Raw genomic sequence first — 23,657 nt, forward strand, 5'->3', positions numbered from 1 at the left:
AGAAACATGCTTCAAAACCTCTTTTATTTTGTCAAGGTTGTGTTATTCTAACGACAATACAATCTTCACTTGCAAATGCATCCCAGTGCTACTATTACTAGCACTAATGCTAATGTTGATAATAGTAAAAATCTTTATTTGACCGTTTTTACATCACAGTTACTTATTGCTTTACAACACACACAAAATGAACAGAATATAACATGTTAGCAGGGAAACACTAGAGAAAAATAAGCCCAATATAAGACACTAAAGTTGCTCATTGTTTAAATAAATTAGATTAAATTATATCCACCTTTGATTGATGTCGCTGCGCTGAGTGCAAGTACTGAGACAACCAGATGCAGTTCAGCATCTGACCACAGGTGCAAAAAGCAGTTCAGTGCAGAGTGATGTGAATGCATACAGTTGTGTGTGTGTGTGTGTGTGTGTGTGTGTGTGTGTGTGTGTGTGTGTGTGTGTGTGTGTGTGTGTGTGTGTGTGTGTGTGTGTGTGTGTGTGTGTGTGTGTGTAATGAAGAACATGACTTCCATCCATTCATTTTCTATACCGCCTATCCCTTTCGGTGGTACACCCTGGACCAGTCGCCAGTCAAACCAGCATCCTTCTTGCTGTGAGGCACGCGCACTACCTGCCGCGCCACCGTGCTGCCCCAGAGAATGACTTGGTATACAAAATAATACAAAACACCTGGCCATATGAATATACACTATAGATCAGATATATGCAGTATAGACAGATATGGATATGAATATGAATACAGGCCAGATATGGACAGTCTGGACAGTAGTATAAGTATACATGGGTATGTGAAAACATATATAGTAAGAGTTAGGTCTATATGCAGTGGTGTGGCAGTAGTAAGTTGGAAGAAGATTCAAAACACTCAGGCTCTTATTATTATTATTATTATTATTATTATTATTATTATTATTATTATTATTATTATTATTATTATTATTGAAAAGAGTGCAGTAATGTCAGACTCAGCATGCAGAACCAAGGCAGGGGAGGGCAGGTGTGTATTCACGGAAAACATGGAGTAAAACTGTTGAATAGACACTTGACTTGTCAGATGAAGGTTTAACTAATAACATTAACAACTACATGGTATTTTATTAATGGCTGCAATGGAACCATTGTTAATGTCGTATGTTCTACCTGTGCTTTTCCTGCAAAGGTTCTCTGAATCTGATTCACAAGAGAAAGATAAAGACACAAGATTAAGATTCAGGGTAGCAACATTTATTCAGCCAAATGACATTAAATTGTTTCGGAGCCTTAATGGCTCAAACTGTAATTTTTGTGATCAAAGCCAAATGAGGATTTTCTCAGCTCATCATAATTGAAAATAAAGCCCGGTACACTCCAAGGATAAGCCGACTAGTCTTTACAGGCCTTAAACAGCATGAGAAAACATTAGGGATGTAGTTATTGCTCAGTGTGCTTCAATCAGAGAGTGCAGCATGATGTATGAGTAGACCGTTTTAGATAGATTTAAATGTTAATACACTGAAAAACACTCTATTTCACATGATGTTGGTTTCACTACTAAGTAATTCACCGTCCTTTGTTGGTAAATGACGTGAGGGGTTAAAAGGTCAATCAAACAATAGAAGGAACATGGCAGAACTAACAATGTGCCGCTGACAGATCGTTCTCATGACAGTGGGTTGACTCAGAATTTATATTTGTTGCACCGTGTTTTCCCACATCGGTCCGTTTTTCACACTATTACTATAAATGAGGCAACTTTGAGTGGTTTTTGTTTTCAGCAGGCCAGATGGTGTGTGTGTGCGTGCCGCAAACTGCCAGGAAAACAGCACACTGGTAATAAACAAGATGGCTACCAGCCATCTCATGGTTATTCATAAACATGGTGCACCTGCTAGATGTTTTGGACCCTGGAGCACTTGAAAAGAGCGTAGCCATCATCATTGTCCCTGTGTCTTTCCTACTATGACAAGTCAAAATGCCTGCTGTGAAAATGGTCTATGGTTAGTGAGAACTGTGTACATCGGTAATGTGCCTATTCCTCCTTCACTGAAGGAGAAATGCAGCGTCTTCAGTTGCAATTTGCCCCTAAGTCCCATTTTCTAATGACAAAATAAAACCCCCAAATGTTTTATGCATCATTCTACTGTCTTCTCTCATCTTGATGCTAGACAGAGGTCCCTGGAACATGTCAAGCGTTATAGACCAGTTCTACTGTTTCCGGCCCTTGAGAGCTATTTTCTGAGAAATGAATTTCTAGCTACTGCCTTGTTTCTTGCTGAGACAAATTTAAATAACTGAATTATTTGGAGAACAGTTGTATATAATTGCACATCAGTGTAAGTACAAGGCCATTTCTGAGTCACCCTGCTCTTAATTGGCAGACACAGTGGCTCATGCCACTGTGTTTTATGACCAGTGAGGACAATACAAGCTGGCTGTGGCTCCAAAAATATCACACCCCCACCCAGGAATCCCATAATGTTGAAACACAATTATACATGTGGGATTAGTTATTTTGTCTATTGTTCTTTCTGCTGTCATTAGCAAATGTGTTACATACTATGGACTCAAATAATTATTTACAATATCATTTCTGGTGGATGTCTGCATTTGGGATTAAAATAAAGGCAAACATGTATTGTATGACATTGCTTTAGATAATTATTAATTTGCTGGATTTTATTGAACTAACTGAGTTAAATAATTTCTGCCATGTGTGCAATGTGTTATTTCAGTTCACTTTTCCCCGTCAAGTGAGAGGCGTGAGTGTGTCTGCGCTCGCGGGATGGATGGTTTGTTACGTGCCCTTCCTCTTACGCACGAGCGTGATGACGAAGGCATTCATAGCAACCAGCATGGCGACGGGGAAGCGTCGCTTCCCTCCTCGTCTGCTAATGAGCTAGTATTAGGTCGTTAGCTTTATGTTACTTGATTATGTTACAGCATTAAAATGTTCACAGTTAAGTACACTGTAGTTTCTAGATGTATACAAGCTCTGCCGCCGCTGCCCCAGAGTATTTCTAAGGAAAATGGGATACGCTGAGGGCAACATTGTCATGGAATCGAGAATAGGTATGGAGATGCTATTAGCATTAGCTAGCGGTTTGGCTAGTTAATCGGCAGATGGAAGCAAATTCAAACTATGCTGAGACAGCAGCTCAAAGATAAACTCATGCTGACAACGTAGACACTGACTAATATGGCTTCAAGTTTATTTAGACAGTGTTCAGCCTTTTACTCGCATTGCTTGTTGTCAAGACTTAGCTAAACTTGAAGACCAGACCTAAAACAGTAACGTTAGCTCGTAACACGACGCTTCAGTTAACGTAAGTTCACGTAAGGCCTCATTATTTTGGTTTTTGAAATTTATAATCGCTTTACTTGTTTGCTGTGTGTATTAGTATTTACATTACTTACGTGGAAAAACCAACTACATTCTACTTATGATACTACTAATAATAATTAAACGCAATAGCCAGAACAGAAATATCACAGGATAAACACAGGATAAATAGTAATTACTCTGACTGAAGGACTGTAGGATTTTTTATTTATTTATTGAGTATTAATCAGTGCAATAATACTGATATGATTACTTTTGATTGCTTAGTCAGTAAGTAAATGCAATAGTGACACTGTCCTTGCAATAGTGACACTGTCCTTTCACAAGCCATCACAGCCTAAAGCGATGTCTTAAACTCGCTTGATTTCTGACCATCAATGGTATTCACTTTACAAAGATGTAAGCTGAATGCACCAAAGACTTACTTGATAAATGAGGTAAATGTTAAGCATTTATTTAAATCTCATTCATTTTAGGGAGTGTATCATCTGGACTGGGATGCAGCCCTGGTATGAGAGGACAGACTTTGAAAAGTAGCCGTAAGTATTAATATGTGCTAAAATTATAAGGTGAAATAAGTGAAATGAGAACTGGTCATTTGTGAGATAAGAGCTTGATTTTACAGTGTATTTAATGCTGCTCGCTGTTTTGTGTTTTTAGCTTTCTGCCCTCGCTCCTCCAGCAAGTTGACACAGTCAATCATTAAAGACCACATGGTGTCTCACTACAAAAAGGTTTACTCAGCTAAAGGTGAGCTCCATGGCAGGAGTACATGATGATCTTTACAATGACATTCAGTAGTCCTAATATGTTGCAGTTTTTAAAACATGTATCTCTGTTGCATGAAAATTAAATTAATAATATGTTGTGATCCTATATTTTTGCCTTGTTCCTCAGCTGCCATTGATGCCTCAGTACCCAAAAGCTTGATACATAGTGTAAAGTGTAAGTAACCAAGCATCAAATATTAAATGATTACTTGAACTCAAAACACTTTTTTGCTGTTGAAATGAAGATGTATCTCACATTTCTGGGCTCATTTCTGTAAGTAGTATATTTCTCACTTTTAATAGTAAAAGTCATGCTTTGCCATTCTCTCACATACCTCACAATCAGGTGCAGTGAATCTTTGGTTGTCCTCTCAGGGCGACCTAAAGTCATGTGAGGCCATGAAACAAATCACACAGCAAGTAGAGGACATGTGGGTTCAACATTAATGTAAATTACATTTTGTGACAGAAGAACTCATGGGAGATAATGAGAATCAGTTTACATAATTGTGTTCGATTATTCAAAGGTGACTTTTTTCTTTTGAAGTTCCTCTCCTGGCATTGATTGAAACCCTAAAAACTCTCCATTCATAAAAGTTAAAATCTAAATGTCATGCCCACTTCATGCCAATAAATGGTCTAGATGTAACTCTGTACCTTTGCCTTCATTTACAATGTGTGGATGTATGAAGCCCCGAAGGGAAACTTCTCCCACATGCTATATGCACTTGAATTACCTTACCGTATTTTGCTCACACTGCACTAACAGCTTATGAGGATGACCTTTATCGTGACATGCTTTCTTCATGAACTTCATGTGAAGTTTTCTGTCAGAGTTATTGTAATGAATGTAGCCGTCGCCTCATTCAGCAGCTCAGCTATCTGACACACTATTTTGAGTAACGCTTGCTGTAACTTTCTTCGTCAGCACCCTCAAGCCATATAAAATGTTCTGTCAGCATTCGACATGAATCATCATGTAACTTGGCAGGCTAACGTTGGCTAACACTATCTAGCACACCGCAGATTTGTTTGGGCACAGTCAATGGATGAAATACGAGAAAAAATTACCAACATGTTGGCTTATGCTCGCTGTGTCCCTGTGTGTGATAAATGGATGGAATCGCATCAGGCTTCAATTTAAGTTTTGTGGCAAAATGATGCTCTGGAAAAGTTGTAGCATTGAAAAACACCACATGGACAAGTTAACAAGATTAAAAACTTAATTGCCATTGGAGTCTTTAATAGCCCATGTTGCATTGTATGTGAGAACCTGTTTGCTTCCAGCGATAGTTATACAGTTCAAAGTGGACTAATTCCTGTGTCTATTCATTTTTTTCATTGTCTGATTGCAGACAATGACCAGATCAGACAGGAGCGATTGAGGAAAGGGGGTCGTCCTCAGTCAGCCCACTCTCTCTCACAGAGGAATAGCAGAGCCTCCTGTTCCTCAGCCCAGGTAAGAAATCAAGTGCTCAGAAGCTTTAGATGCAAAGCCTACATTTTTTATTTTTAATTCAAACTTTTCACTATGGATAATATCTGATTCTGTGTTTGCTTTTTAGAGTAGATTATCTGTGCAGTATGATGACAGCCGCTACCTCTGCTCAAGGAGTTCCACGGTCTCCAGCCCAAGGTTCAGCACTTCCTTTCACGCCAAGGAGATAGTTTATCCGTCGTTTAAAGTCGCTTCACAGAACCAGTTTCATCACGGCCGTCCAGCATCAGAAAGAAAGTACCGGAGCCCAGAAGCGTCTTCACACAGAAAGCAGTCAGCGTGTTCACTGGCAGCTCTGGGAGAGCAGAGTTGCGACAAGGCTTTCCAGGACCCCGTTCAGAAGACATACAGCGGAGACCTACTCCAGAAACATTCACAGCACTTTACCCAAGACAAACCTTTCACCCCTAAGACGCTGAAGTCAGATAAGAGTTCATACCTGTCAAGTTATCGCTACTACAGAGCACCAAGGAGGAAACCTACTCAGGATTGCGCTCAGTCAACACTGATGCGACAGGAGACATTTCATGGAAGGTACCAAACATCACAGTGAATCTCAAATAGATTTGTGTCTTTTAAACAGTCAACAATATTTTCTAATGTGTTAAAAATAACTTGAATTCTGATGTTTCATGCAGCACAAAAACCAAGGAATGCACACAGGAACTGTATGAGCCATCTCAGGTAATTTTGAGGATTTAAATTGATTATTCCGACAATTTTCTTGTGAGTCACAGACATCTTTAAAACATGTGTCAAAGTGGTGTGACTCATTTTTAAATGTTTTGCCTCACATCATTGGTGATTAGTGATCAGGGCGTTTGTGCTTGCACTGCACTTCCTGGGTATATAGTGTAAGATACAGCTTATACCAGGCCTAAAATCTGATCCAAGCCTTAGTAGTTATTGCGTAATTATTTCAGTGAACATTACTACAACAAGTTAAGTATTACTCACAGCAGATGACACAGTATCCAAACAAAGAGAGTCAAAAACAGTGGGCTGTAATTATTTGTTGCTTAAGGTCAGTAATCTTTGTTTGGTTTATCGTCTCTATAAACAGCTCTTTAACCGAAATGTTAACAGCCACGTTAAACATTTGGTCATGAGTTAATCTTGATAATACTGAATATCCCTTCTCATCGTACAGTTCTTTTTGTTTTACAGGGATTTAGCACAGAGCACGCGTGGTCTGAGGATGACTTCAATGGCACATATTTCTCAGCATCTCGACAACACAGTCGAGCAAACAAGAGCAGAGACCGCGATTTCTTTGACTTCTTATCGGGGTAAAATTACGACATGCAAATACTGTGTTCCACTTTAAGCCCAATGTTGTATCTTGTGTATTTTCTGTGTGAAGTTGTAAAAGAATTTAAGTGTCACCCTCTAGGGTCTCACCAGATGGCGGGAAATCTCCCATTATGAAGAGCGTATCTGCAGAGTAAGTTCTCTTCAATGACGTCTGATGCTTATACAACTTTTAATTGATATGGTGGGAAATGATTGCCATACATATAAGGATTTGACAGCATGACGCTTCTGTGAATGTTAAGAACCATCGGAAATAATGTGCGTGTGAAGAGAATGATCTGTTCTTCAACAGGGAGGAAGAATTGATGTACCTTGAATTCATTTCTGCTGTAACAGAGGACATCTTGTCTCGGGGGCACATTTCAAACAGGTTTGTTGTTGAGGTGTTGAAATGTCTGTGCTTTAATGTTATCTTAACATGTGCAACCCAGGTGACAGTGGCTAATCCCTGTGACTATCTTCAGAGTCATTGCTTTAGTCCAAGTGTTTGTGTCCTCCTCCAGGGTCTTAGACCGGGTGATAAAGCGCCATATTGACATGAATCAGCATCAGCTTGATGAGGTGAGTGTGTAGCGTCATGCAGAATACTAACCATGTGAAGCAAGTCTTTTCACAAAGAGCTCCTCGGCTTCTTCTCATGCATCTGCTTGTGTTGTTTGTTTTTAGGGCAAAATGCGCCACCTCCTGGAAGTGCTGCGTAAAGATTTTGAAGAGCCAGCCAACATATCCACTTTCAGCACAGAGCTTGAAAAAGAGGAGAATGGTCTGCTTGATGCATTCCTACCACATCAAGAATCGGGGGGGAACCAAGTGAAGACCACAAAAAACAATGACTTATTCCCTTATGCGTCACTAATTAAATACTGCAATTCACCAGATTATGCTGATCCCCTACTGGTGTCCACGCCCTTAGGCTCTCCTGAAAGGACTGCTTCGACGACTAAAACAAATGAAAAGGACGAAGACGATGACAATCAGGAAAAAGGCATTAGCTCTCCTTGGCTCAGTGAGCACATTTCCGATAATACAGGAATCAGTGAAGAGGATTTCCATCAAAATCACAAAGGCGCAACTGCGACCGGTGAAGTCAGCAATGAAAACCATGAGTACACCAGTATAACCAGTGACCGAGGGTTTCATCAGGACCGAGATGAGGTCAGTTGTGATGGACAGTCCGGAGAGCTTGAGGATCTGGGGAGAAGTTTGTCACAGTCGCTTCATGTGTCCAGCAATACACCGTACAACAACATGGAGACTGCTGAGCAACATACAAATACAGCTGCTTCTGTCAGTGATGATGAGTTCTGAGCTTTGCTGTATTCAGGGATTGAATGTCCTTTAATGTTTTTTCGTTACCAGTTGAGTGTTTTTCCAGAGAGAAATGTAATATTTGGAGTTTCTGAAAATATAGTTTTGTAATTTGGTTGTGTTTTCCAAGTTTTTACAAGCTTCACCAGTGGGGTGTTGTAGTCCCATTCTGTTTTTGTTTATTGTATTTTATTTTTTTTTTAGCTTTTTCCAAAATTATAATGAAAATTTCACCTAAACAACAATGTGTTTGTGAGTACATCAGAGACTTGAATCTCTCATTTAGGATATTGTAAAGTGATGGTTGAGCTCTAACTGACTTCTAAACATTTCTCAATTATTGCCCTTTAACTATGAGCAAATCTGAAATAAATAGTACTGCACTGATGTCAGGTGTGTGGAATTAGTGTAGTATCCTTTAGATTGAGTGGATTGCAGTGTGTTCCCACCCAGTCAGTCTTAAGTATGATGTAGCAGCAGTTTACACTTTCAGATTTCTAGAGAAACTGTTGTAAAGAAACATAAATTGTTTGATGTGTTTGACTTGATATATGCCTCTGACGTGTAGCTACTAGGAGCTGACTGTCACCAGAAAGTGTCTTTACATTTGCAATAAATTTTCTATTCTTCTGCTCCTTGTGTCCTTGTATCTGACTGTTAAGACCGTCTTACAAACTGCCAATCTCTCAGCCTGCAACCTGCAGTAAAACCAACTCGGCCATTATTACTACATTTGAGGGTCGTGAACCATTTTGCAAACAATTGAGGGGGGGAACTCCATTGCACAATATTCTGTGTTTGCCAGTACAGCTGTCAGTCGATGTAAAAGGTAAACAGACAGATCAGCGACCAGCAGTTCCAGGCAGCTGTCCCATTTCTGGCATTTTCACCGCTCGGCATTCCAGCTGTCTGATGTCATGGCTCTGTAAACCTCCATGTATTCCTCCGCCGCGGAAGCACTACAATACATTTGGAAGCGTCTACTCAAGAAAGTACGATAAACCATATGTCTTGTAGGAAGTTACTAACGAGTCAGATAATGTTCCAGCGTTATTTGGTTAGTTATCGATCCCTGAACCTCTGTTGTTAGAGCTATAGATCCGCGGATGTAGACGGAATACGCTTGTTGCTCCACCAATCCCAGGAAGCGAAACACGCTTGGAACTTGAGTGAACTGTCGGAGCAAGAGGCATGGAGTGCAACGTTAACTACTTTTGATCCATAAACAAACTACAGAGAAATGAGCAACCCATTTCCGATAAGAGTCTAAAAAGTAGTAATCCATTAACCTTGATGGCGGAATCTCTCTGGACCGAATCCTTGTTGGAGTACTAAACTGCATCTGGCGGCTAACGGTAACGTTAATGTTTTTGGCCAAAATATTTACCGGCGACGTCAGCTTCCCAAGGGTGTCGTCTATTTGCTGGAACATAGGTTAGCATGCAAGTGGTAAAGCTAATGTAATGCTAGTTGTAGTTAGTTAACGGTGTAAGTTGGTGATATATGGAAGCTATCAATGAAAATTAGCGAGTTAGTGTGGGAAATGTAAAACTATTGAAACAAAGTCCTTCGAACTTCGTAGTGAAGTACGCTGTACGTTGTAAAGTAGATAATTTGTAATAAAATGGATGCATGGTTGAGGTGGAAAGCAGCAGGGAATTTGCAGTGTTGTGTTCGACAGTTGTAGCTTGCTGCGTATTGAACCAGGTCCCTCTTGTCAGTGTTTGGATCAGGCTATGCACCGGAAGGGGCTTAACCTAACCACAATCTTGGGAAAAAAGGCTAGCAAACCTTATTATAGACAACCTTAATAACACAGGCCAGGTAGCCCACCTCAAATTGCCATTTGCTTTTAAAAGTTTTTGCAGTGTTTAAACCCATTAACTGTATGAGAGATGGTAACGTTAAGCGAATCCAATTGGTAGCAAATCAGAGAGTTGGGTCACTTAAAACAAAATGCTGCATTTAAGAGGATTACTTTCTTTAAGACTTGTGTTTGCCTAGTCTGGCATCTGTTCCAGGGTGACAGACCGGGTGTCAAATCTTGTTCCATATGCCAAAGTATGGTAACGTAGTCCTTGGTGATGAGTATGACCACTCAAGTTGTGATTCACCATGTTTTGCATCCCCTTTTCTAGCTTGTGTGTTGTGTATTGTAGTATTCTAGAGACGCTCTGACATGTGTCCTCTCTGACTTCTCAGGTCAGTCTGTCTGATGATGAACCTCACGCCTTGGAGCATCTGCACAGTTTTCGTGAGGTCAGCAAGGAGAATAATTTCTCTGGACTAAGTGAAGACCCTCTCGAAGAAGTGTGAAACATGCCCTTGCCATTTGGCTTAAAACTCAAAAGGACTCGAAGGTATACTGTTTCAAGCAAGAGCTGTCTCGTCACTCGGATTCAGCAGCTCAGTGGGGAGTTTGTTGAGTTCACACTTTCGGTGGAGAGCACTGGGCAGGAATGTTTGGAGGCAGTTGCTCAGAGACTCGAGTTAAGAGAGGTATGTACGTGTTTTCACACATTACAAGTACTGATTGTTCTTTTTTACAGACTTTTTTTGAGACTCCCCGCCTCAGCAAGAAAGTGTTGACGTTCAGGTTGTCACATCCTGTCTTGGAACTGGTGAGCGGGACCACAGAATCCGAGATAACCAGTTCGTCATTGTTTACTCATATTATGTAGTGTCTCATAATCCTCGTCCTGCTGATGACATAACTTAGGAACTCATTGACTACGTACACTGCATTTACATGTATTACATTTATGTAACCACCTCATCACTAGCAAACATATTGTGTTCGCTTTTGAAATCTGAATTCAGACAGAAGTGTCAGCTCTCACATAGCATGGACAATGTGGTCCAAGAAAAGCAGTTCTGAGTCAGGGCTGAATAATGCACCAAGCTTTTTTTCTGCATACGGTGTCTATAGTCACACAGTGCCACCACCTGTTAATCATGAACTGAAAGAGATGAAAGCCTGAGTGCTGTCATTCCCAGTTGCACCTCATATCCACAGTAGAGACTGCTGACTGTGCAGACAATCTGACGTGGGAACTTGCATTATGTGACAGTGTCTGTTATTTTGCTGCGTAATGTAGCAAGGCTTCATTTGTCAGTGGTCTGTAGTTGTGCTTCTGACAGGCCTCCACCCTCGTTTAGAGATCGTCTAGTATGCGGTGGCAAATGCCTGGGACAATTGTGCAATCATGTGGTTCTCTCAGTCTTCGATCGAATGGTTGTGCAGGCTCTGTCACTGTAATTCATTTAGAAAGTAGATTTTTGTCAACACTTGGACTGATATTTGTTTTCAGTCATCAGACAACCAGAGTTCACTGCACACACTGCAGCCACAGCTAATGATTGTGCTACATAGATAAACAGTCCTGTGTTTAAAAATCTGTGTGTATTCAGCTTCAACCTGATGTTGGCAATATGTAATGAGGGCATTTCCTCATAGTTGCTAATCAATATTATCTACAGTAAAACACTTATTTTGGCAAGTTCTTTTCACGTTGTGGTTTGAGAGTGGCTGCAGATCAGCTCAGTTGTCCTTCGTAAAACAGCGAGCCTACAGGGGTTACTTCCTGTACCAGTGTTTATTGTGGGATGTTCAGACAGTCACAAGACCGAACAGGGAGAGCCAGCAGCCTATAAATGTGGATAAAATTGCAGTGGTTAAATTTTCGGGTTTGCATATGTTTTGAATGTTCTGTAGATGATCAGGTGAAGACCTGCAGTTTTGTGCACTTAAAATAAGCGATCAAACGGGAGATATGTGTGATATTGATCTCGAGCAGTCAAATAATAGTGTTTAAAGTTTAATATTTCATGTTTTGATAAGTATGCATTCCTTGTAGTTTACTACAGTAGTAAAACCAATATTGGTGTGCAAAACATTTAAGATGCCCTAGAATTTCCACATTCACAGCGTTGTTCAGGCATGATGTTTGTGCTCGCTGTCTTTGCTTGGCAGATCACATACTTCAGCCTGTGGTACTTCAACAAGCAGAACCAGCAGAGATGGATTGACTTGGAGAAGCCGCTGAAAAAGCAGCTGGACAAGTACGGGCTGGAGCCCACCGTTTACTTTGGAGTCGTGTTTTACATACCCAGTGTCACCCAACTGCAACAGGAGATCACAAGGTGATGTTCCTACAGTGACACCAGGTGTCTTGTCTAACCTCCTAACCTTATTAGCTTTGCGGCAATTTAGCCTCTGTATTTGAGAAGTTTTGCTCCATAATATCTTTTCAGCTGTTTCTTCAAACCAGAACACATTTGGTCAGTGGCTGCTTGTGTATTCTCAACTCTTAAGTAACCCTCTCTTTCTCCACAGATATCAGTATTATCTACAGCTGAAGAAGGATGTTCTGGAGGGCAGGATCTCATGTTCACTAGAACAAGCTATTCGTTTAGCTAGCCTGGCAGTGCAAGGTAATATGAATGTATAATATTTGCTGTGTAATAGGACCTTCAGCATGATTTCTGAAACAGGAAGTTTGATCCTGTTTGTTAAGATTTTTGCTAAATTGGCTAGAAGCATGGCTCAAAAAATGGGTCTTAGTGTGGAATTTCAAGTATTCTTAACGACATTTTTTTTTTTATTTCCACCTCGTGTCTTGTCGAGTGTCTGCTGCTCACTGTAGTTTGTCTAAAAGCTCTGTTCAACCACTTGCCCAAGGCTTTAAAAGAACAGTGTGACGATTCTTGTAATATACAGCACTTAATAAGCATATTAAATTGGACATTGGGATGTGTGTGTGTGTGTGTGTGAGTGTGAGTGTGAGTGTGAGTGTGAGTGTGAGTGTGAGAGTGAGAATGTGAACTCCCCTTGCATGAGCTCTAGCCCTGACACGTCCTCCAACTTTTGCCCAGCCAGAAGAATCTCAAACACTGCTGGCAAAGTTATATCAGGCACTGCAACTTGCCGGCCTGGGTGTTAGCATAGCAGAGCCACTGAGATCACTTACTGTTGCAGCCATGTTCAAATGACCAGTGTGCAATATGTGCCCTGGAGCAACGCCATTGGAGACTTCTTGCAAAAAACCCCTTTAAGATTTAGTTTTTGCCAAGTTGTCATGCAGCCTTATGATGCTAGGGAAGTTGTTTAGTTCCTACTTTGTGTCCCTGGTGAGGATATTTTGGAGTGAAGGGCAGTTGCAGCTTTTGAGCAGTGCTGATGCTTGGGATACCCAACATTGTTGTGAATGTTGCCAGCAGGCAGGCTGAAGCTGGTACCAGTTTTGGACTTCCACATTGTCAGACACTGAAGCAATTCCCTTTCATAACAAACAGACCCCTTCTCTCCTAAAATTAGTCTTTCTTGTCATCAAAGTTGCAGCTTTCCAAAAGGCATGACACCATTCTGCAATTGTTGCATGCCTATTTTGCCTCGTGCTAAATCCAGAAATGAACATGTAAAGCATTGCTGTATTTACTCATTTATTGTCTGTTTTTTCTTTGGTCCTCAGCTGACTTTGGGGACTTCAATCGGTATGATTCCCAGGAGTTCCTCCAGAAGTTTGTGTTGTTTCCTATAGTAAGTGTTTTATTTTCTACGTGTGAAATCAAAGATGTTGCAGCTGTCTTGTGCTCATGTGTGTTTGACTCCAGCGTTGTGTTAATCCTGTGTCTTTCTGTCTTTGCAGGACTGGATCCAGGATGAGCGAGTGCTGGAAGAGGCCACTCAGAAAGTGGCTCTTCTTTATCAGTCCTTCAGGTGAGCAGATGTTCACATCATCAGCCAGCCTGTTGTGTGTGTGGCCTGGTACCAGATCCTTTTTTAGCACTCTGTCTTAAAGGATGGCTGCCTCTCGTCACTCCATTTATCCCGTTTCATTCTAAGTTACACTGGAAATATTTCTTCACTGCTCAACTTGTTACCATTACACAGTGACTTGTTTGAATGACTGTATCATACATTTACACACTGCTTTGCCTGGTTGTCTTCCTGTGTTGGCGTTTGATGTCGGTTTGGTGGGTTTTGACGTTTATGTCTTCATGTTTTTGTCTTTTTCAGGGGTTTATCAGCCCCAGAGGCGGAGATGTTGTACATGCAGGAGGTGGAGAAGATGGAAGGCTATGGCCAGGAAAGCTATCAAGCCAAGGTAAGTTTATGAGGTCCAACCTGTGGGCCCCAACAGTACTGAAGAAGCATGATGTTGGCTTATGTGTAAGCTACATATTATCCCTACTGCTGCGCAGCTTGATCAGAGAACTATAAGAAAACACAAATACTCTGGATTCTTCCACCCACAAGTCTATTCTGAATGTCTTTATCTTCTCATTTCATCTGAACAGGACAGTACAGGCACAGATGTCAGCCTGGGATCCTGCCTCGAGGGCATCTTTGTCAAGCACAAAAATGGCAGGCCGCTTCTCTTATTTAGGTAAGTCCAGAAACAAATTGGAGAATGTTTGTTCGGCTCTTACATCATTGCTTAAATGTCACAAAATAAGATCTACTTCTAAATATGAAACGCCAAATTAAAGCTCTCTCTGGAAACTTGTGACTGAGCAGTAATTATATTGAATCAGATGATTCTGTCGGTGTAGGCTGAATTTTGGGGCACAGCTCACAGCTATTCTTAGGTGAAGGTTGCTTCCTGCTACATCACTTAATGCTTTCTACACGTGAATGTGGCCCAAGAGGAAATGAGTGGGGTAGATTGTGGTGGCTGATAAGAACTGTGGGACCATTGTCTGTCATTCAAGTGAGCACATGAACATTCTTGACCTCGGCTGAGTTGTATCTATCTACATACCATTATGAGTACTAGATACCTTTCTGATTGACTCCCACACGTGTGGTTTTTGTTATGCATTGTTAAAGCAGCACCACAGTCTCTTTAAAAGTGCGACAAGATTTTGTGACTTCATGTTTTTTTTTTTTCCCCCCTCTTTCTCTCTCTGCCACTGTGCTTAAATTGGCTGTGTAGGTGGAATGAAATTAACAACATGAGTCACAACAGGTCCTTCTTTGCCCTGGAGCTAACCAACAGAGAGGAGAGTGTTCAGTTCCAGACTGTAAGTCTCTGCTGCCGTCGCACCTTCTCTTCTCTCACCGTCCCCTGGGACATTTCAGGCTCTGATTTGATTTAGCAAAATTGCAATTTGCTGCGGAGCTTACCATCAGCTAGTCTCAACAATACACCTGTGTTTGTGTGTGGGTAGAGCTGTAAGCGAGGCTGCTTGGGTATGTTATGAATGTGTGGGTCATCAAGTCACATGCCATTAGCTGAAACTCAACGCAGAAGTATTTGAGGGCAAACACAGGAATGGTCTGAGATAACTGAACAAACACAACCTCTGTACTAATTGTTTCACCATCTAATGTTTTTTGTTTCTCCTTTTTTGTGCAGGAAGACATGGAAACCTCCAAATATGTGTGCCGGATGTGTCTGGCCAGGCTCAAGTTTTATAAGATTAACAAGAGTAGCCTGTAAGTGTTTTTAACACGTCTAGCCGAGTTCCTGTCTCTTTGTTCTTTGTCGTCTCGTGCGTGTGTCTCCTCTTTGGTGTAGCCTCACTTTTCTACCCTCCTCTCTCTTCAGAGAGGAGTGTGACCCCCTGCCTTCTGAGGGCTCCCAGAAGTCCCTTCTCACTCTATCCTTTCCTCGCTTTCCAATGCTCTCTCGTCCCTCTCTGCCTTCTAATAAGGGGTGAGCAACACTGTCAGCCACCACCTACAGAATGCCTATTAAGCAGGTGCCAGCGCCCACCCCCTTCTGGTTAGCCTAGCCCATCAGTGCCACAGCAAACAGGCTGTCTGTATCTGTCTGAAAGGGGCTTTGGCCTGTCAAGCATGTAATGATTGTTCATCCAAGAATAATAAATTTATTATAGTTGATCTATTATTTGTTATTTATTGTGGTTGTGTATGTTGGACCAGCAGTTTTGACTTAAAGGTCATTTTATATTTTTGAAATACAATCTGTGATTCAGTACGCGTTAGAGTCCTGTAATTCATTCAGCATCTATCTTTAATCTTGGTCTTAGTCAACCTTTTACTTGGCCTAGATATCAAACTTCAGGGCTTGTAGAGTGCTGACTGAAGTGTGTCAATAGAATCAAGTATTGAAAGTTAGCACTGACTGTTTTTTCAGATTCTTAGTCACTTTGTAATTTTTCTTTGTGCAAATAGCTCGAATTTTCAATGTTTTGCCTGTATTTTATTCAGGCCATGTCCTTATTTGGCTTCTTATTTGACATTTAACAGAGAAGTTTGGTGTGTTTTGGTCAATACAGGTCAAACAAAATTGTTCTCCAGTACTGCAGCAAAAACGTTGCTTTGTGAACTTGAGCGACATATGTTAAGTTTGATGGGTTGACCCGATCTGCATTTCGTTGTATGTATATGTTTTAAAAGTTAAATGGCAGAAGGGCACAGTTAAGGTATTGGAAGAAATGTTATTAGTATTGTATTGTCATGTCTTTGTGACCAACCCTTGTCTTCCCACCAGCCAAACCCAGCCCACAGTCGTCAACCCGGTCAGACGGAGATCCTCTACTAGAATATCTCTGGTAATGCTTGCATTGCACAACATGATATATTGAAATCATTATCAAGGGTGTGCAGCCTCACGGTTGTATTGCTGCAACTGAACGCCTCTCGTTGATTTACAGCCAAAGCCTCAGGCCTACATGATGCCCCCTCCGCAAATGCACTACAATGGACATTTCACAGAGCCTTACACATCATCACAAGGTAACTCCTCTATAGAGAATGGCTTGCAAGTAGCAACCTGAAAATGGCCGCATGGGGTAACATTGAAAGTTATTACATGATGCTCATAAGTTTTTTGCACTGTGATTGGCTGCACCGTGGTCAGCTAGATTTTAATGCAGCGCTGTTTTGCTCTCTCACAGACAACCTGTACATGAACAGTCAGAATGGTTATTACTACCACTCCCAGACCAGCCTGGACTGCTCTCCTCTGGAATATGGCAGCGGAGGGCGTTTACGGAACGGCAGCGTGTACAGCGCCCACAGCACCAGCTCGTTAACTAATCCCCAGCACTACCTGCAGCCCTCACCCATGTCTTCCAACCCCTCTATCACTAGTGATATCACCAGGCCGGACTACGTCCCCTCGCATCGCCACAGCGCTCTCATCCCACCCTCCTACCGTGCTACTCCTGATTATGAGACAGTGATGCGTCAGAAGACCCGAGGAGCAGGAGGAGGGATGGTTTTGTCTCAAGAGCACCGGCAGAGCCACTCCATGAGGAACCTGAACATTGGAAACTCGTACGCCTACAGCAGACCAGACCCTCTAGTTTACAGCCAGCCAGAGATCAGAGGGGAGCATGGCGGAGCAGCCCAGCACCACCACTATCCCTTCCATCTGGGCTCCAGCTTCCACAGCCCCTCTCCATACCCCTACCCCACAGAGAGGAGGCCTGTAGTGGGAGCAGTCAGTGTCCCAGAGCTCACCAATGTCCAGTTACAGCAGGCACAGGAGTATCCAGCCCCTAACATCATGAGAACACATGTGTACAGACCACCTCCACCCTACCCATACGCCCATCCCCGGCCTGCCAACAGTACGCCTGACCTGTCGCGTCACCTGTATGTGAGCAGTAGTAACCCGGACCTGATCATCACGAGGCGTGTGCACCACTCAGTCCAGACTTTCCAGGAGGACAGCCTGCCTGTTGCCCACTCTTTACAAGAAGTGTCAGAGCCTCTCTTCAGCGGACCCCCGCAAAGACACCCATACCACGCTCAGAAGCGTAACTCCATTGAGATTGCTGGATTAGCGCACAGTCTCGAGGGGATGAGGGTCAAAGAGCGGACCATGTCCTCCTCAGCGGCTGAAACCGCCACGCCCCCTCCCGTCCTGCGTGGCGGCCGCTCTCAGGGCTCTCAGCTCAACGTGTTTCTGGAACGTACAAAGACAGAGGACAGGGGTGACATAAAGGAGGACGTACAGTATGGGCACAAAAAGTCCCTTTCGGATGCCACCATGCTGGTTCACAGCAGCGGTGAAGAAGAGGAGTTTGAGGACGACAGCGGACGTCACACTCCTCTTTCTCAGGATACGGTAGCAGCGATTGTTCCCGACCAGCCGCCACAGCAGCATCACAGCTTGACTTCTCTCTCCTCTCTGACGCCTCAGCAACAGACTCCCATGGAGCCGCCCCCAGCGTACCCCATAGGCTCCTCTCTCGACCCCTCTATGACCAGCTCCCTGACCTACAAGGTTCACCCCCTGATCCAGGAGAGCGAGCCTCTGTACCTGCTGTCAGATTTACGACAGCCCAGGATTATGCCGTCGGTCTCCGAGGGTGACCTGAGTGGCCAGGCCAAACAGAAGACTAAGAAAGACTTCAAGAAGAGGCCTGTGTCCGATGTGCCTCCTGGGAAGAAAACAGTAGAGGGCTTGCCCCCTGCGGTGAGTCTCCGGCTAAGCTTAGAGCCATCGTATTAATGTCTTATTTAATTCACGGCTAACATATCACAACATTCAGTCACACTCCAGCGTTGTCTTCCTTGTAGCTGCACTGTAATACTTCAGAGAACCAGTTCCAGAAAGCAAACAACCCCTCCTCCTGGTGTCTTGTTCAGTTCTCTAAAATAATGGGTTGTTAACCTGTGGTTTTTTTTTTTTTTCAACACATCTATGTCTCATACTGAGATCATGTGAGTGTGCAAGTACAAAGTATTATGGGTAGTTTCATTGGCCATCTTTGAATGACGCAAGCAGTCTTCACTTTGACACGTATTGAAAGAATGTAGCTGGACCGCTCTGGAGAACCGGATAGGTGACATTCTCCCAGAAAGCACCCAGCGAGGCTGCGCTGTCCCTCCCTCTTGTATGCTTGCTTTGTGTCAGTGAGGCTCACACACAGTCATCCTCACTTTTTTCTCTGTCTCCACTCTGTTGTCTTACCAGGGCATGAAGAAAGGAGCGAGGTCAGAAGTGAAGAAGATGGGCCCTCTGAAGGTGGCCCATCTCAACGGCCTGTCCGTGTCCAGGCAGCCAATGCACAACGAGATCAAGGACGAGCCGGAGAGAGCCTCTAATGACGAGAAGGTAGGGCACTTCAGAGCTTGTGGTTGGCTTCTTGAAATATGGATTCGTAAAGCAAAAACAAATGTAACGCTTTTTTTAGGCAGTGGGGACTTATGGAGGACTTATTAGGAAATATGTGAGGGTTGCTACATGTGCATTGTTAATGACTTCCCATTTAGGCACCTTGTTATGGCCAGGACAAGCTCATTAGCAGGAGCTGCTGGTTGTGTTAGTGTTCATAACCTCCCGGTATGTTAGGCCTCTTCCTGAAGGGTACATGAAGGACACACAGCTGCCCTGGTCAGCCTTCTTAATCGTGATGCATCATGATCGTGATCATGAGGAAACTTTAGGATTATATTGCGTCTCACTTTGGTGCTTTGGCAGTTGCAAAAGTAACTAAGCAAGAGAGCAAGAAAACAGTTTTAAAGGAAGAGATCCATACAAACTGGTTTTCAGTACCAGATTTTATGTTATCATGCATCCAAAATCCTGCTGCAACACCAGTCACCAGTTTATAGTAAAGTATGTCCTCTTATGGAATGCATAACTCCCACTTTTTCCACAGTAATAGAAAGTAAAACCACAGGAATAGAAAGTAAAGCACCAATGAGCTGCTAATTATGTTTCAGTATCTCTGCAGATTTGTTTTCTGCTCCACTTTGCACAGGGATTTTTGATTTTTGCCTCTTTGTGAATAATCAAAATATTCTCATTCATGCATTTATATGTCATGCAAAGTATCACTGATTAAATCTTGACCAAAGATCAGGAATTGATACTATGCATCTCAAAGGCAAAGTCAAAATGAGGTGAACCTGTCCATGGGGGTGATGTATTTACTGTTTCCTTCTTTGTGTGTGTTAGTGTAAATTTCTAGAGCAGCATATGGAGCGAGGAGAGCTGTTAAAGGAGTACGAGAGTATCCCAAAGCGCCATCCGTCAGCGGAATATACCATCGCCCAGCTGCCGGAGAGCGGAGACAAAAACCGCTTCCAAGACGTCCTCCCCTATGACAGCACCCGCGTGGAGCTGGTTCCCACCAAAGAGAACAACACAGGATACATCAATGCATCACATATTAAAGTAAGTTGTGCAGAGATTCATCTTATCATCCAGACCGGATGACCAGACATCCAAATACTCCTGTGCATTACATCTGCTCATGAGTAGCAGGCATGCTACTCGCACAGGTCTGTTTGGTGGCTTGTGGGAAGGTACTGACTGCTGCTCAGTCACATTCACTCCTCTGTCTCTGACACAATAGACTGTTCTGATGCAGAGTCATTTCCATTTTCTGCTGATCTGGCTCTCAGCTATTAGAAGAATCACAGATGAGATCCTGTGACTGGTAACTTGTGTCCTGTGTCCTTAGATAACAGTGGGTGGACAGGAGTGGAGCTACATCGCCACGCAGGGTCCGCTGCCAAACACGTGTCAGGACTTCTGGCAGATGGTGTGGGAACAGGGTGTCTCCATCATCGCCATGGTCACTGCTGAGGAGGTGCGTCTGTTTAATGTTTACGCCTCCGCATTTTTTTCGAGTTCCTCGTCACTGCCCAGACTGACCCTTTTTGTGTGTCATCCGCTTCCTCCAGGAGAGCGGAAGAGAAAAGAGCTTCCGCTATTGGCCCCGACTTGGCTCGCGTCACAACACGGTGACATACGGCCGCTTCAAGATCACGACGCGGTTCCGCACAGAGTCCAGCTGCTACGCCACCACAGGGCTGAAGATCAAACACCTCCTGACGGGCCAGGAGAGGACTGTCTGGCACCTGCAGTACACAGACTGGCCTGACCACGGCTGTCCGGAGGACTTCAAAGGCTTCCTCAGTGAGTGGGACCAGTTAATCCTTCTGTGGTCATCATGCTTTTATGATCTACCCGGAAAAATAAATCCATGCAGTGCAACGGCACAAAATCAGTCTTTTAGGAAGTAAAGACAGCTGGTGAAGATGAGCTTGTAGAGGTCTGAAAAGGCTGTATCCATTTCTCATGTGCCTTAAAATGAGTGTTTTCATCTTCCAGCTTATCTGGAGGAGGTCCAGTCTGTGAGGAGACACACAAACAGCATCAGTGACCCAAAGAACACCAACCTGCCCGTGGTGGTCCACTGCAGTGCTGGAGTGGGACGATCTGGAGTGGTCATCCTGTCTGAGATCATGATAGCCTGTCTAGAGCACAATGAGGTGAGCTCCTCGCCGTCCCGAACTATAAAAGCTGTGCAGTGCAGCTTTTTCCGAGTTATGACCCCATCTGGTGCACTTGCCCTTGGTTGCTGTCTGCCTCATACTAAAAGTCTGTCTCTTTCAGACGCTGGACATCCCAAAGGTCCTGCTGAAGGTTCGTGCTCAGAGAATGATGATGGTTCAGACCTTGGCTCAGTACACCTTCATCTACAGGGTCCTCATCCAGTACCTCCGCAACTCCAGGCTCATATGAGCACAGGTGTCTGTCTGGCCCGAGTCATCACAGATGACGGTGGGATGGAGCTCCAGGTTTATGCCAAACTGCACTGTGATGATGCAGCTTCAGTGTAGCGGTCAGTATTTGGCTGTATTAAATCAGACAGGGCTGAAGGAATATATGTGGATAGAGAAGAAAGACGTGACGTCACATGAAGGAGCATAGACTTGTGACCTGCCTCAAAACAGTATTATATTAGTTTTTGCATACATTATTGCTTAATAAAGCCCAGCACTTTCACAGTACTTAGCTGTACATAATGAACCAATGTTAAACTGCATTAACAAAAAAAAGTCTTTATTATAGATGGGCATCAAAAACAGCTGATGAAGGTCACTTTTGAAATGGATATGTTTTGGATTGCTGTTTGGTAATTGGTTCTGATAATGAAGGATGATTCTGTACTAATGAAGACAGAGCGGATTAAGCTCGGACTGTGTCATATGAAGGTTTGATGGTGGAGCTCAGAGCTCAGATGATTCGAACTGGTGGTACACCAGAGGTCACATGATGGCTTTGTTGCTGCATTTAACTTAATAGGAATATACAGGGCTACATTTAGCAGAGCGATGCTAATGTATAGCCTGTGATTTGGCTGTGCTACTTGCTTGCTACGGGCAGTTTTCATGTTGAAAAAGTCCCAGTACCCACCAAACAACAAAGCAAAAAAACAAATGTACATATTCTCTGAGTGCACAAGTAGGGTTGTCCTTGCAGAGAGGGGTGGGAGATGGTGGGTCAGTCTTTGTAAAACACTGGATTAATGGGAAGCAGAAATGCATCGCACAGCTGATTAATAAAGTAAGAGATTGACAGAGCAGGTTTTTTGGGTTGAGAGTAAAACTGGACAATTAATTTTATACTCTTTGTTTTCATCCCTTTTTTTGAAATCATGAAAACTGTGGAGTGCTGAACCTTTAAATATTCTGTCAAGACAAAGTGCCTAAATGTCTACATTGTAAACTGTGTTATTTTTTTTGGACAATATGAAGGAACGTTTTCTCTTTCAGTGTCATTTATTGCTTGTTTGATTGCAGTGATGTGCGTTCATTAATGCCAATCGATGCCGAAAAACAATGAAATTACACATAAACACACTGAATTTGGCTTAGATCCCGTAAGTTGTGACAGTGTTTGGATGTAACTCACCGCGCAGTGCAGCTGGCTGTGGAGTTCAGTATTGGTGTGAAGCTCTAGTTAACACGTGTTTTCACTCCGGTGAGACACGTTGCTCTGCAGAGCCACTGTTACAAATGGCCTCCTGACTCTTAATGAGCATATCTAACCAGTACGTGTCCACTGCCTGCTGCAGCTTTAGAATGACAAACTTCACCTGTACAGAAACGATGCTTACGGGCATCACAAAGTTTACATAAAGTATCTTTTTACAAACGTTAATTTGGAATATTTTGCCTGTATTATCAATTCAAGGCGCCAACTTAAGTTGTAAATGGCCAAAGTGAAGTGACTGTTAATCCCTCATTTGTCTTACCCTCATGTTTTTGTTGTTGGTGTCACACACACGGGCAGCGATCTTACTTAACTGGAGAAAAATACGTGTCAGCAGATGCTGAGGCGTATTTTAACTGGATCTTTTTAAGTCCTGTGTAAATTTGCTTTGTGTTTTTTGGTTTTAAGATACTGATCGAGTCTTAGCGTGGACACTGAAAAGTGAGTTATGTGGCCACGGTGCTGTGTTTTGTCCATGTACAGGTATGTTGTTCATAATGTACACAATGTAAAATTCTGCTTTTATGAATATTGGTTATTGTACAAACTATGTATAAACTGTATCTATTGAACAGAAAATGGTATGCCATTGGAAAAAAAAACAAGTGTAGAAAGTCTTTTCAGCCAAGAATAAATATTTGGAATAAACTGTTTCTTCTTCACGTCACTATCATGCCACCTTGTGGTTGGAATTAGCCAGTGGCTCTCTCCAT

General features: G+C 42.8%; 2 protein-coding genes across 3 annotated transcripts; both read left to right on the plus strand.

Moving 5' to 3' along the window:
- The first annotated feature begins 2,836 nt into the window (after nt 1-2,836).
- spata7 (spermatogenesis associated 7) lies at nt 2,837-8,863 on the plus strand. 2 transcript variants are annotated; one of them, XM_070979992.1, is made up of 12 exons: nt 2,837-3,069; nt 3,817-3,879; nt 4,001-4,090; nt 4,238-4,285; nt 5,466-5,569; nt 5,676-6,142; nt 6,247-6,292; nt 6,776-6,897; nt 7,002-7,052; nt 7,215-7,292; nt 7,426-7,483; nt 7,589-8,863. In XM_070979992.1, the coding sequence occupies exons 1-12, from the start codon at nt 3,027-3,029 to the stop codon at nt 8,228-8,230; spliced, it is 1,812 nt and encodes a 603-aa protein (XP_070836093.1). In that variant the 5' UTR covers nt 2,837-3,026; the 3' UTR covers nt 8,231-8,863. The 2 variants fall into 2 exon arrangements, with proteins under 2 accessions (XP_070836093.1, XP_070836095.1); XM_070979994.1 differs by lacking the exon at nt 2,837-3,069 and adding an exon at nt 3,259-3,333 and having other exon boundaries at nt 7,589-8,862.
- Nucleotides 8,864-9,415: 552 nt separating this feature from the next.
- ptpn21 (protein tyrosine phosphatase non-receptor type 21) lies at nt 9,416-23,610 on the plus strand. The gene is made up of 20 exons (XM_070979956.1): nt 9,416-9,585; nt 10,433-10,729; nt 12,204-12,373; nt 12,567-12,664; nt 13,702-13,769; nt 13,879-13,949; nt 14,250-14,337; nt 14,531-14,619; nt 15,169-15,256; nt 15,592-15,671; nt 15,784-15,891; nt 16,693-16,753; nt 16,856-16,937; nt 17,099-18,627; nt 19,129-19,269; nt 20,116-20,334; nt 20,624-20,752; nt 20,847-21,081; nt 21,277-21,437; nt 21,562-23,610. The coding sequence occupies exons 2-20, from the start codon at nt 10,550-10,552 to the stop codon at nt 21,688-21,690; spliced, it is 3,726 nt and encodes a 1,241-aa protein (XP_070836057.1). The 5' UTR covers nt 9,416-9,585; nt 10,433-10,549; the 3' UTR covers nt 21,691-23,610.
- The last annotated feature ends 47 nt before the right edge of the window (nt 23,611-23,657 follow it).

This window comes from Chaetodon trifascialis, chromosome 14 (genome assembly GCF_039877785.1).
Source record: "Chaetodon trifascialis isolate fChaTrf1 chromosome 14, fChaTrf1.hap1, whole genome shotgun sequence".
Taxonomy (NCBI): domain Eukaryota; kingdom Metazoa; phylum Chordata; class Actinopteri; order Chaetodontiformes; family Chaetodontidae; genus Chaetodon; species Chaetodon trifascialis.

Coding starts and splice junctions, on each gene's coding strand:
- spata7 (XM_070979992.1), top strand. CDS start 3,027: ATGGGATACGCTGAGGGCAACATTGTCATGGAATCGAGAATAG. Junction 3,070..3,816: donor TGTCATGGAATCGAGAATAG/GTATGGAGATGC, acceptor CATTCATTTTAG/GGAGTGTATCATCTGGACTG. Junction 4,286..5,465: donor CTTGATACATAGTGTAAAGT/GTAAGTAACCAA, acceptor GTCTGATTGCAG/ACAATGACCAGATCAGACAG.
- ptpn21 (XM_070979956.1), top strand. CDS start 10,550: ATGCCCTTGCCATTTGGCTTAAAACTCAAAAGGACTCGAAGGTATACT. Junction 15,892..16,692: donor TCTCTGCCTTCTAATAAGGG/GTGAGCAACACT, acceptor TCTTCCCACCAG/CCAAACCCAGCCCACAGTCG. Junction 16,938..17,098: donor GCCTTACACATCATCACAAG/GTAACTCCTCTA, acceptor GCTCTCTCACAG/ACAACCTGTACATGAACAGT.